Source organism: Columba livia, chromosome 1, assembly GCF_036013475.1.
Source record: "Columba livia isolate bColLiv1 breed racing homer chromosome 1, bColLiv1.pat.W.v2, whole genome shotgun sequence".
In the NCBI taxonomy this organism is placed as follows: domain Eukaryota; kingdom Metazoa; phylum Chordata; class Aves; order Columbiformes; family Columbidae; genus Columba; species Columba livia.
In genome coordinates, this window is record NC_088602.1 from 101,825,269 (window position 1) to 101,839,894 (window position 14,626).

General features: G+C 38.6%; 1 protein-coding gene across 17 annotated transcripts in view; it reads left to right on the forward strand.

The window, feature by feature from the left end:
* Positions 1–14,626, forward strand: part of DMD (dystrophin) — a 1,272,535-nt gene that overhangs the window by 99,989 nt on the left and 1,157,920 nt on the right. For 2 of the 17 annotated variants that reach the window (XM_065049954.1, XM_065049965.1), the window contains exon 1: positions 9,667–9,824. The exons of 13 other annotated variants lie outside the window; for them this stretch is intronic. In XM_065049954.1, coding sequence (XP_064906026.1) covers positions 9,728–9,824 — 97 coding nt within the window. In that variant the 5' untranslated portion in view covers positions 9,667–9,727. Of the gene's footprint in view, positions 1–9,665; positions 9,825–14,626 lie in introns of those variants that run through there. 2 more of the 17 variants (XM_065049979.1, XM_065049957.1) reach the window with 2 other exon arrangements.

Here is a 14,626-nt window from a genome sequence, read left to right on the forward strand (position 1 = left end):
AATGTTGTACAGGGAAAAGCCTGAAATTGTTATGAAGAAGCTTTCTGCCTGCACCAGGGATGCATCTTTGCTGGGCTTCTGTTGTTCCCAGTGAGGGAAGATGTGAACAGGCCCTTCTGGGAAAGGGCAGTTAATGCTTATTGACAGGAAAACAGTGTGCACCACAGTGAAGAAACATTATCTTTCTCTTGCACAGCTTTTCCTAATTCGACCTAAAATGTGTTCCAGTAATTATGCAGAGGGGAAAGAAAAAAAAAAAAAAAGGTTTTGTGTAGTGTTTAAAACTAAGAACATAAAGCCATGCAAAAGGTATAAATTAGAATAAAAAGACAAAGTAATGGTGAGTCCTCTGTCGTGTCCATCCCAAATATACAAGCAGAATGACAGTGTTGGCCTGGCATTGTGGACAGGTTTGACTGTTGATTATGGACCACATTTGCGTACTAACTGTTTTCTAAAGGAGATGGCTTGGGAGTATCCGGATGAGAGTAGGGCACTAAAAACTTGCCAGCTGCAACTGCCGTGTCTGCCATTTTTGAACTGTATGTAGGTACTTGGGTACCATATGTAGAGTGAACCTTCATGTAGTCTCTGCATTTGCTTTCTGGGTTACCTTTTTACTTGCCTTTTTCTATCACTTTCTGTGCTTTGGGCCAGATCTGGTAGCTCCAAAATGACCTAGAGGGACACTGCATGCAGTAGCATCCACATGTTCCACATTGCTCTGATTGAACTGGGAGTTGATGCAGGTATCTGTCACTTTTACCAGAAATGGCTTTCTGTTTGTATCGACTGAAGTCATGGTTTCCTGGGAAATCTACAAGATAATTATTTTTGGTGATAATAAGGTTGTTAAGTTCTGCGTTTTTTGCGTAAAAAGGGTTGGTAATGTAAATCAGTGCAAATCACCTAATGTAATACCGTGGTATAAGCTTAGTAAAATGTGCCCTGAATTTTGAATAGTGGGGAAAAAGGGATATTAACTGCTTAGAGAACATGTATTTCCACAACACTTTTTTTTTTTTCTGTATGCAATACCTGGTTTAACAATTCATCTTTTATTATTGTTTTAACAAAACTTTGAGCTATGTTATGTACTCTGTTGATATCATGAAAATCTCAGCTTTTGTACTGATACAATACAAAATTGATTGCAGACTGATATTATGCAAAATAATGTTAAAAATGAATCCTGGCAAGCAAAGTGATCCTTGGCAGTTGCCACCCTGCTCACTGGTGCCATTCAGTGTCCCAGATACGCTGGAAGTTTGACAAGATGCAAGAGCGAGGGTTTAATTAGACCACAGTTTTACTAATTCAACTAATACAGGAGTTGTGCATCAATCACCCACAAACAACGGAATGTTTCTTCTTTCTCTCTCATTCCTTATTTGGGAAATGCTCATGGTCTTGCACATGGCTCTGGGCCACCACAGGTGTGATGTTTGGAGTACTGACGCCATGGGATTCTCTAATTCCTGACTTTGCGTGAGAACCAACTCTTTAAGGGTTGTGCCTTCTGCTAAATCTGCTTTCAGTTCTGGCTGAGTGAGAAAAGGTTCTTGCTGAAGTAGCTTCTAAATTACTGTTATATGACCTAACTAGGGCCTGTGGGGCAGCCCAAATAAATCACTGTGCCCTGGCCAATGTAGGGATTAAAACAAATAATAAAATATTTGCAGTATTTAAAACCAGGAAATATGTATGTCCTGTGGATGTGAAAATACGAGTAGCTGCTCTGCGACTGAAGGAAGACTGAAGAAGTTTGGGGAAGAAGGACAGTGGCTCTCGTGTGCAAAGCTGAGGTACCTCCACAGCTAGGAGCTAGATCCTTGCTCCACTGTCTGGAGTTTACAGGGAGCTATGACTTTGTTTTCCTGTCCTGAAAGGCAACATCCTCTCTTTCTGTGGCCTGCCTTTGAAACGATTGAAGGATTAGGCTCTCAAATCTTCAGGCATAAGAGAAATCTGCTGCAAAATTATCATCAATGTTACCTTTATCAGCATCATGATAATTTAAAGGAGATAATACATACCAACGATTGAAGGATTAGGCTCTCAAATCTTCAGGCATAAGAGAAATCTGCTGCAAAATTATCATCAATGTTACCTTTATCAGCATCATGATAATTTAAAGGAGATAATACATACCAAATGAGCTGTCCTGGTCCACAGCACATGGGAGAACTGTTCTGCAGGACCTGTGATGTAGTACTGAAGCAAAGATATGGGCAAATTTGGTGTAGTCTGTTAACTGATAGTTCTCCTTGAGATAAGAAATGAGCCCATCTACCTTGTTTCTCATCAGAACTTCCTGCAGTGAAAGGTTGTCAGGATAACAGTGTCTTGTGCTGTTGTCAGAGGATTGTTCTTATCTACCTCATGGATTTTGAGTGGATTTAGGAAATATTTTATAACCATAATGTGAACGAAACTTAGGAGTTCAGCTCTTTGTCGGAAGCCTAATGTACTGCCACACATGATGAGAGATGCCCTGTGGGTGCCACTGCTGGATGCCAGGAGAGAAGTTGACCCCAACCTGTGCTTAAGAATGCTGGGGCAGAAGCAACATGTAGCTGTGAGACTGCATTCCCTAACTGGAAGAGGTCCAGGAAAAATGTAGGGCAAATATCCATATGATTTTTTTTTTTTAATATCTTAGAGATGTGGATTTTTCTTCAAAGTTTTCACATTAAAAATAGACATTCAAGGTCTCTATAAGCTGAAGTTCAGAAGGTTATCAAGCATGAATAATTGTGGATGATGAACTCAACTTTTCCTTCAGATCTAGTTTCTTACCTCAAATCCTGTATTTAAAAAAAAAAAAAAAAAAAAATCCAAACCCAAAACAAAACTACTGTTTTTTTGGATATATATCAATTTGCAGAGAAGCAAAGTTGACTTTGTCCAATTTGTCCTGCTTGGTAGACATATTGTAATAAAAGAGTAGACATCCACTCTAAAATCTCCAACATTAAAGCAGATTATTCAATAACAGAGATACAAAATGTGGAGTATGTTATTTTTGTTGACAAAGAAGGGAAAGAAGGGTGGAAGATCTTTTTGTGGCTCTCACTGTTAACTTGTATTGTGGAAAGAGCCCTAGATACTGCAAGGGGAACTCAGCTAAGGGCCTAAGTCTGTTGTAAAGTGCAAGGCAACTGCCATGGGTTAATGACGCTGTGTACCTTTATTTCCTGTTATAGAAACAGTAAATGTAAAATCTTATGAGATTTTCACATTTTGAAACCCTTATTGCTGTATTCATCCCAGGAAGGGCCAAGGGAGGCAGGGGGTTTTCACCTCCAAAGACATGTTTTCAATGCGTTATTGCTGTGTGCTCTGAGCTGCTGGCGTACTGAGAAACCGCAGATGATGGGAACCCCAGACCATATGGCCAGGCTTGTTCACCAAGTATTAAGGAATTTCCTTTCTGCACCCTATGATTTTTAGTTTCATGGAAACCTCCTAATGCACTAAAAAGTATCAGATAAGTGCTGTGTGTGGTGTTTGGTTTACTTTTTTAAGGGATTTGCTAGGGTTTTCTGAAGCAGTTCCTATTTTAATGGACCTGTGTGAAAAAATGGCCTGGGATTTTCACTTACACACTCAACTGAAAAACAAAGCCTTACGAAGTATTGCCAGCTACAGACTCTCAAGTGCCATCTTTGGAGATTTTGGACTAGTGTTAACAGTTACAATCTCATCAGTAATTTTAATCGGAAGTCCATTTATAATATTAGTACCACAACCCAAGCCACATAGATAATTAGTTTAGGACAAGAATAGCAAAGCAACAATGAAAATATAAGTCTGAGATCCTACAGGATTTCAGAATATGATTAAATTTGCTTTAATGAGTTTTGTAACATATAACTGTCATATATGTTACCAAATGGTTAATGATCCTTTGGGAAACCAAAACAGTGAATTAGTAATGCCACTAAACCAGAATATAACTGCGGTAGCAGTAGAAATGACCGATAGGAAACATTTGAATGTATGTGATCTGCCATCTCAAAAACATTTATAGACCAGCTGCCATTTAAGCAGTTCCCTGATTTAGCTTATGTGACAATCATCTGCATTTGGTGAAAATGGAGGGAAACATGGAGTACTTTGCTGAGGAGCTGTAGCAGGTGAGGGTGCTGATGAGCTCAAAACCACAGCAAGTTGAGGACTGGTACACAGGGGCGTCACAAAAGAGCAGGCTCAGAGGTGAGTGGTTTGGTCTGGCGTGGTGGTGGGATTTTTTTTATGTTTGTTTGTGGTGGTGTGTTTTTTTTTTTAATTTATTTTTTTATTTGTTTAGTTTTGTTTTTCTGGTACATCTGTTATGCATCATCCCATACATGGAGTGCAGCTGTAGAAAGAATGAACAAATTCAGATGCTTAAATAATAATTATTTCAAGCCTAGGATTGCTGAACAATGTCTTTTCACAAAGATATAAAGGTACAAATGGAAGAAGGTTAAAGCTGTGTAGCTCAAGTCAGTCTAATTTAAAATGAGCTATAAGAGAACAAAATACATGTTTTATGTAATTAGCATCTTGAAACTTCATGTCAGTTTTGTGCTAACAGCACATACAAGACTTGCTTAAGGAGAAAGATGAACAGCATTTTCTGAAGAGTTCAAGGTCACTAATTCTCTGAGTGTTAAACAGTGAAAATCTGTAAGCTGCTGCTTTCTGATGTGTGTTAAATATTTGGAGAATGAGTTAACTAGCTTTTTTTTTTTTTTTCTTGCCAGAACCTAGTATTTTAAATTCACTGTCACTGAAATGCATATGCTATGTGAGAACAAAATGTAGACTGTGTGTTGGCTTATCTGTAGACATAAGCAGAGGTTGCCATTAAAAATCCTCAACAGTTGCCACATTTGAGAGATCATATTATGGAATCATAGAATCATTTAGGTTGGAAAAGAGCAGTGTTCAAATGAGTATTTCATAGAGCAATATTCAAAGTTGATATAGAGTATTCATTTTTTAGCATGTTGTACTGTGTCTTTAGAGATGCCCTTGGAGATCTGTTTCTGGAATATACTTTATGAATAATTTTTTTCTCCAAGTCATGTAATATGAAATCCTGAGGTTGCTGAGGACATCACTGCTTATTATTGTTGTAAGTACATCTGTAATAAAACCTTGCAAAACTTTCTTCCCATAAATAGGATCAATCTCACTTTGAAAAGTTCATCATGAGTTCTCCTAACACGCCCTCGGATCAGTGTGTTTTGAGCTTTTAGTTTATGAAAAATGCCTGAACGTAGGTGAATTTCGTACACCTGAGATTCAGCTAAAAAATGACTTCTGCACAAAAATAATTGGATGAGCTATGATGCAGATGAGTGAAAGTTTCAAAATCCTTAAAGTTTCAGCTTCTGGGATGGCTGTCAGGTGCCTGGCTGGATGACTTCAGACATGCACATCTGACAAGTCTCTCTGGCCAAAATGACGGTCCTGCGTGTGTGACTGGACCTTTGAACCATTCCGTTGGAGTCCCAAAGCTTGTAAGCGTCTGTGTAGAGATGATGTTTGCACTGGTCTTTTATTTTGTAGAGATATGACTTTGTATGCATTGTTAATTTTCAGGTTTTTATACACTCCTCTGTAGCAATTTTTTGAAGGCTGAACAGTCAAAACTAAGTGTTTCATAATTGTCAGAAGTCATCCTCTATAAACTATTCAGATATTGTCATTAAAACTAAACTACTGATGGCTCTGACTCTATGTGATTCTTTATGGACAGTGATTCTTTATGGACAGCTTATTTTTATAATAATACATCAGAAATCCTGTAATTGAGAAGCAGTTAATGTAGAATAATTAACAGTAAGAAATAATAATTCTTGTTTGTGTTATCCAAACAAACTTTCCAGTGTGCCACTGGAGATGTTTATTAATCTAAACATGCATACTATATCATTAAGGTATTTTCTTGCATGATTGGTTGATTGAATTAGTTGTTTACTGGTGGTGAGATGAAGTACATAAGAATAATGGGAGGCAGTGAAAAAGGAAAGAGAAATTGAATTTCTGCAGGAGACGTATTAGCAAAACAAATGAACAGTTTTTGCTAGGTAAAATCAGCATCCATTTTTGCACACCGGAGAGAGTTCATCATGTAGAGCATCATGTAGGGCTGAAGGTCAAGGCCAATCTGCTTGCTTCATTATTTTTTTTTTCAGTGATCCATTATCTACTCTTGCTCAGTTGGAGTCAGTAGCACTTCCAAAGAGGAAAACAAAAGGAGATAAAGAAATGGCAGCAAGAAGAGATTGTACATTGTATCATAGCGTTGTAATGTGCACACACCACCATAATAAAATTCAAGCACACTGAATAACCTAATTAGTGGCTCTAGTAGCAGTGAAGCAATTAAAAGAAATAGACATGCCTTTGCCGTACACTGTAGATGGAATAGGAAGAGAGATGGGCTTCCTTCCTTTCTTCTGCCATTGTCACACAAATAGACTGGAGATACTTTGCCTATTGAGTTTAATACTGTAAAAAGCAGAATAGCACTCAATGAGTGCTTTTCCACTTGTTTATTTCTGCTTTTTCCAAACTGGAGACAGTTCTGTATGAGAAAAAAATTATGTATTTTTGTTATTGTAGAGTCTGGGAGCGCTACCCATGGAGCTTTCTCTCTAAAGCAATTCATTCCATATGGGTGGGTTACTATAATTATATCTATGCAGATGTTGAATCCAGTTACAATAAACAGAAACCAAGGCGGCTGTTTTCTCAGAAAAAATGCAGAAAAACTAAAGACCAAATCCAGCTATTAATCTAGCTTATTAGTATGTGAACAGAATGACTGATACCAGTTTATCCTCCCAGCTTCTCCATTTGTCTCTGGGCTGTTTTTCTATACAGCTAGTGTACATGGAAGATGCCAAAACTGGTATATTACAGTTCCCTTCTCTTCCCCAAAATAATAAAAAATATTAACTTTTTGCCCAAGGCAAAAATGGCTACTTTCCATAGCCCTGATCTGAATGGGAATGATCTGTGTGGCTAAACTAAATGGTATCCGCTGTATTATGTGCTGGAGGGCAGAAATACAGAATGATAAACCCCAGCGGGTCCTCCTTCTAGTGCCATGCTTATCTCTCTGGAAATATTTTCCATAATACCCTCTTTCTTTTTTCCTGTTTTTGGCTGTTTCCCCCTGTTTGTACCTCCTTCTGATATATCCAGGTGGGACAGGATTCTGCTAAAGTATATTTGATCTGTAGCATATGCCCACATGCTCTCACCAGTATTTTTTGGCCTCCTACCACATGAAAAGTTTTTCTGGATATTTCCATCTATAACCTTGCACAGCTCAAAATTCACTGAACTAGAAATCAAGCCTATGCTGAGGTTTGGGGTACTTTAGGTATTCCTTGTAACTGCAGGCTATATGAGCTATGCACTCAAACTCATCTGTTGTGAAATACCATGTAAATTCCTTGTCGGTGTGTCTATGGTTTAAAAATCGTAATGCAGATAGAACTGTGAAATATTAAGCATATCCTTTTATGTACTTTGAATTTACAGGGACTTCAAAGTCAGTCCTCATTTATTGTCTGGTTTGTTTCACTTCAGAAATGACTTGAACTGTGAACAAAAAGGAGCTGACAGTATTTTCAGATGGGCGCTTTATAGTTGTGCACTTTGCAACTATACGATAGGACTGTCTCTGTTGCCTTGAATGCAAAATTAGCTGCTTGATATGTGCTGCTACAGACAGAGGAACAGATGTAGTAATTCTACTTTATTTACATTAAATCTCTAAAAAGGCATTTGCTGGCAGCATGCTAGGAATAAATACAGTATCAAATATAAACCGCGCCATGCTATGTTAGCTCGTTCAGGTGTCAGCTGTGCCATTTAGATGTGGGCGAGAGCAGAGAGCCGGATCCCTCCCAGCAGCACTGGGGGTTCTCCCACACTCAGCGCTCTGGCACCGATGCTGCCCTTCAGCAGGGTTTTGCCTGTGGACCTGAGGACCCTGCGCCATGCCTCCTGACCCTGGGCTGGGGCTGCGTAGGGGACAAAAAGGGACATGCACTTGTTACACCACAGCAAGAGGCCTAGGGAAGCTGTCAGATGTCCTGATTTTTTATTTAGGTTTTTTTCAAAGTACGAGATTATATTTTATGCTCTTTCCCCACTTTCCCCCTCCTCCTACCCCCCCCGCCCCCTGCTTTCTACGACTTAGAGTTCCCCTGAACTCATATTTTCAAGCTTCTTTTTTCAAAGCCAAGATATTCAGGAACTTAACTGAGACTAGGAAATGGTGAGGGAGGAAGGGATTGTTGAGGTGGGGGGGTTGCAAATGACCGAGAAGTTCAACACATCTGAGTGAAGAAGTGAGGCTTAAGTAAAACCCTATGAGCCTTCTGAGCCAAGGATATGAGAACTGGTGAATGATGCTCAGCTGCCTGCCACTGCAAGGGAAAGCTTTTCCCAGGGGTCTGTGCCCTTTCCCCTTCCTCTCTACTCCCCTGCCATTGTGCAAAGGCTAAGGAAGGAGGTATCACTCCATTATGATAGTCCTTCCTCTCCTTCACTACTTCACTTAACTAACAGGTTTTAGCCAAGCAGTTGCACATGTTAAATTGTTCCTTTTTTTCTCCCTCAGATATTTAAACTTTCCAGTGTGGGGTTGGGGATGTTTATTCAGCTTATGAGCGAGCAAATGCATTAAAGATGAAATGCCTTGACTCTGAACTGCAGGCAGAAGAAGTGGGAGGAGGTGCAGCTAATTTAACTGGGAGGATGATTGATGTGTATATGTCAATTTCTATTAATATTCTTTTGAAATCACTGACGCAGGTGTGTTTTTCCCCCACCCCAACAGAAAAGATAAATAGACAACAAAACAATCCTATACTTTAATTCATGATACTCAGAAGCAGTTAAGCAAACTGTCGTTAGAGAGTGTCCTCCACAAGCTGGCAAAAAACAGCTTATGGTGATGTTCTTACCACTTTAAGAACATCAAGCTGCTCCAACAGAGCTATTCACTTAACTGTTAAAATGTATAAAGCACAAAAAGCAGAATTCACCTACAGGTAGACCCAGTTAAATTGCTTAAAAATATGCTGTTCCCTCATTAGACAGCCATTCATTGCGTGAAAAGAGCTAAATGTATTTGTTGAGGTGTAGCTATAAAAGTCGTGTTTAAAATGAAACAGAGTTGAGAGAGTGAATGCACAGCACTGTTATTCAGAAGTAGCTTTCAAGCAGAGAGTTTCAACGGGAAGGTGCTGTTTGGTTGGACACAAATCAGCAAACGTTTAGCTGAAGTGTGGATAATTCAAGCGTGCATGAAGAAATGTGCTTTCTGAAGAGACGGAACTCAAGAATAAAAGAAAAAAAAATCTTCAAACATTTGCATCAGCCTTAGAGGACAAAGCAAGCAGCAGGATTTTAAACAGATTTGCAGATGCACTCTCTTTAGGCAGGCAGAATGCTCATTAAATGCAAGATGCTTCTGTGGCTCGTGCGTTTGCACGGAGGTAGAGGTTTGCAAGACTGACGTATCAGATAAAGTCAGAGTGGTTACCACACCGACGGTGTAGCAGCTGCATAATAAATGATGGAGAGAATCATGTTAGGCATGCCCACCTAACCTAACTTGAATCATGCGAAAGGGGAGCTGCTGGAATTCAAATAGACTTTCTGGTTCCCAGCAGTCGGCAGTAATAGAATGCTTTCGGGAAGATGACAGATGCAGGGGGAAGATGCTGTTTTGCACTATCTTGATTTGTTACAGCAGCCAACTTATTGGCATGATGGAGTGACAAGAAAAGCAGCTGGCATGGAAGGTAGGATTATCAAAGCTATTGCATCATTATGAATGTAATTAGAAACTGACCATGACAAAGCATATGCTAGATAGAACGAGCTGCTGCTGATGGCAGAGAATTTGTTGCTGAGGTCTTGAAACTCTGAAAACATTCCTTGTGCAAAATGGATTTTGCAGTTTCATTTATGCCTGTGTTACCCTTTCTTTCCTGTTTGCCTCCAAGCTTGGGGAATCGCCTGCTTGAAAGAGAGTGTTGTGTGAGGATGAGGCTGAAGAATAAAGTGTTTTCCAAGTCTGTAAAGCCTCAGGTAGACAGAAACAAATGTGAAACAAGACCGGGAAAAGCTCCTTGTGATTCACTAGCAATATCTGATTGATGTATTGGCATATTCAGGGATCCCGAGGAAATGAAGATGCATGTACTGAATGCTTTTGGTATAGTGAAAAGATATTATCGCAAGTCTCTGCTTTATAGTTAGTTTTTTTCTGACAGCTTTTATTCCCCATCGGTTTTTAGCTCTTGACATTTATTTGGTTGTTCGGTATTATATAAAGAAAATACATCAAGATCTCCTACAGGCTTTCTCAACAACTCCAGCATCTGTTTCAGCTATTGAACTGTATTCACGTTTTGCCAACTTGATGCCTACCCAGCTGGTCTATCATTTCTCGCTTGATTACTGCTCCTAATTTTTCTGTATCAGCTTCCTTCAGATAGGATTTTGAAAGCTGTTAATGAGAAATGACAGTAACTGCAAAATTACTGAGAACTGGAGTACTCTCTTATTTTTGAAACATCAGAGACTATTTTCATATGCATTTTATTAAATTTGTACTCTGTGTTGCAATGGAGCTTTCATATGATCATTGAATTTATCTGTGCATACTTTAGATGAGTCACAAGCATAACTTTTAACTGACTGTTTTGAGGAAGTCTGAGAAAATTTAAAGATGCTTCCTTTGCTGTATGTATTGTCTTACTATATGTTCCTTCCTCCTGTCTGCCTTTCCCACACCTGCCGCCCCCCACAACATTATCTACTATTTCTCTGTTATGGTGAGCAGTCATTAAGTGTATACTGTATATATTGAAATATACTTTGTCACCACTAGGGTGAAACTGCTAAGCAGTTCCAAACAGGTGATTTGAACAGGTTTAAAACAGACATCAGGTCTATCAGAGTGGATCACCCTGGATGTAAGAAAAAGAAAAAAAAGTGATGTCTTCTAAATGTAAGGCAGGACCTCTCTTTTCTTCTTCTTCAGAGGACCAACAAGTATTCAAACACTGCTTGGTAACTCACAGGATAATATTAAATAGCTCACAGGATTATATTAAATGATTTGGACTGTTTTGACTTACAAAATGCTTTCTTTCAGTGCGAACTCCCTTCTTCATTAGGATTATCATTTTTCCAAGGTGATCAAGAAATCTCTTACACTGGATCTTTTTACTTTTCTGACTTAATTTTAAATGACTTTGCTGGCTGTACTTTATGTAGTCTTGTCAAAAGGGGATCAGGCTATTAAACACTAAATGTTGCTGACTAAACCTGTAACAGTTTTAGAAAGATAGATGCTTCTAGATACACAGCAGTGAATCAGCCTCTAGAAAGTTTGAAGGTAAAGATCAATAAAACTGGTATACTGTTAACTAGTTAGACCATTTCCCTGCCTTGATCACCTGTGAGAGGCATTTTAAATTATTTTGCAACTGCTGGAATGCACTTGTTAATGGAAAGGATCACTACGGGGGTTTTATAGCCAAAAATAGTTCTGTATTTTTGGTGACAATTAAAAAAAAAAAAAAATCATTATTCTATTTCAGAGAAGTTCTTTTTAATTTATCAATAATTTGACCTTGTTGATGATGATGAAACCATAGAGATAATAACCCATATAAACAGCTTAAGTGCCATTCACCTTTTCAGGATAGCAGTAAAACTGTTTTATATTGCTTGTCCTGTATTTAAACTCCTGAAGCTGCTACTTGCTCCTTGTCTCAAGAGTGCTGGCTGGCTATCATCACCCAGTAGTTACTTTAAATGATCTTTTTCTTTTGATGCCAGTAATTGTAACTGCATGCCTGTCTGTGGCCATCATCCAGCTGACAAGTGATTTTACAGGTTGCTTCTGTTTTATCTATAGTATTTGATTTTAGCTTTCTGTTTCACCGATGAATTGAGATGACACTAGGTGGAGCTAGCTGTTGATTATAAATAGAACCACAGTAATACAGGCCTGTATAATGAGCAAGCCCCTGCATATGATGATTATTATTAGAAATAATAATTTAAAATGTTAATCATTGAGTTAGCCAAGAAATTCTAGATCTGGTGGAGTTAGAGGAAATAATTTATCTGTTTTCCTTTCATTTTTTTATTCTATAAGCTAGTAATCCAAAGATGAAAAATAATAGTAACAAAAAAGCATCTACATTCAACAAAGAGGGCTGGGAAGCGAAAGAACAGAATCAGAAGAAGAAAATAAAAGAGAAGCAGTAATAAGAGCCAGCAGATGTTTCCACTGGAGATACGCGCCAGTATCTAGTTGCATATTTGTCTTTAGCCTGATACACATAGATTTTTCTCTCATCCATACAGAAAAATTGTCTTTCCATTCTGTCTTTCTGAATTAATTTATAGATCTGACATCTTGCACTTTATATTTAGATACAGAACGAATGTTTTCAAATCTCTTTTTGAAAGAGCGATCTAAAAGGTATACAAGGACACAAGAAGTTGTCATGCACATGTTGGCTGACCATAATTAAGAAAAATGTGAAGGGTTATTTATTGACTGAGGTGGAAGCTGGTTCTGTGTGTTTCTTCACATGATTCTAGTTATCTCAGTTAAGGATAAGAAATCTGTAGTCCTAGACAGTGCAAAAAAAAAAAAAAAAAAAAAAGACACATACACTCACTTCCACACAGATTTACAGATATGTGCCACGGATATTATACATATATTAATTCAACAAAGAAGAGAGAGAAATCGAGATATATGCTGATACATTGGTACAGAAACTGAAGAAGAAAAAGCAGGAAATAAATCAGGAGTGTGAATACAGAGAAAGAGACAGGCAAAAATACAGATTAAGGACATGAGCTGTAGCAGTCTGGCAGAACAATGATAATTCCCATTAACATCTGTGAAATTAAGAACTTGCGAATTCAGTCAGTGTCTTGTTCTTACTGCAGTAAAAGGGTATTGGGGTAGAGAAATGCTGAAGTCAATGAGGAAAACTTACCCAGATGGGGAGTGACTGTCTGTGAGTAATGAAGTTTAGAAGTCTGGAGACTGACCTGTTGAATGTTGTCCACAGAAACTTGAAATTTTAGTACTGAGCTGGACATGTGAGTTAGAGTGGTCCTGAAAAGATACTCAAGTTGTGCTTGTACAGCTGTTGGATGGAGTAGTCTCTTGAGAAAGCGGTGCTGCATCATTAACCTGAAGAGACCTTTTTGGTTACGAGATGTGCAGTTGGAGCTCAACGGCACAAGCATGTGAGGAGATCAGCTATGGTGGAGACAAAGTTTATTAGTTTTACAAGATCATGCAGTATTTTATTGGGGCTAGGCCATGATTAATTTTTCTTTTTCTTTTTTTTTTTTTTAATTTTAATGAATAGTCTTAACCAGAAACAAGACCTTTGAAATATGTTAGGGTGTCATTACTATCATTACTACCACATCTGCTTTTTGTACAGCTTTGTCTGCTGGCACCTCAGGACCTCTCGCTTTGAATAGCTCATCCTGGTGTGTCTTGAATGTTCCTTTTGACAACAGGAAGACACCTATAGTGTGGCAGCTCTTGCCTTTCTCTTGCTGGTCAGCTGCTGCTTCACTCAGCTTGTGTTTTATGCTGAACAAGGTGGAAGTTCTGATTTAGAAGTGTCTGACCATCTCAGACAAAAGTCACAAGAAGCTGAGCCAGGAGAAGAAGGAGATGTAATCCTTCTCTCTATCACTAAAATCTGTGTATTTGAAAATCCACTAGAAGGAGGAGGAGAGCAAGAGGAGGAAAAATGGCATGTAACATGAGGAATGGAAGGGCTTCAGGTGTTCCATGACACAGTCATTTGATGAGGAAAGGCACTTGTGGGAGTCAAGCTTGTCCAAGGGATATTGCTAAGCATCTGGTTATGCACTGCCAAAAGCTTTCCATAAAGAAGTGTTACATCCAGTCAAAATGTATTAATACATTAATTCTGTTAGCAAAGAAAGAAATATTTTTGTCCATCAAGAGCCAGAGTTCAATATCTGTTATTTTGTTTTTATGTTTGTTTTTTTCTAGTTCTTTATTTTTACTGTAACAGAATTAAAATTGCTAACACTTTTTTTGGTGGGGAGGGTGTGTATTTGATAATAAATGCTAAAGGATGTCCTTTCTCCCCCCCCAGACTACGGTTATTTTTTTGCTTTTTTACAGAGGATTAAACCATCTACCCCTGGAATCATATAGTTTTAATCTGCATAGGAAATGCTGAGGTTTCCAGAAGCTGCTGGTTGTTGCTAAGCACCCTGTTAACTTTCTGTGTGATGCTGGAGGCAGTGAAGGGCAGGGGAAAGACCCATCTATCTGAACAGTTGCTGGACTTTAGTCAGTAAAGACGTCTGGATTAAAGTGTTGGGAATTTTCTGAAAGCTGATATTTTCTTGATTCCTCTTCTCATTCTGGGGAAATCAGACCAAAAATTTACTGTATTTGAGTTGGAAATAAGAAGAAAGCCTGCAGCTTGCTGCTCAGCTGCATGCCATAGTGTAGGAGTGTTGAACTCATTTTCACTGAAGGCCACATCAGCCTCGCAGTTGCCTTCAA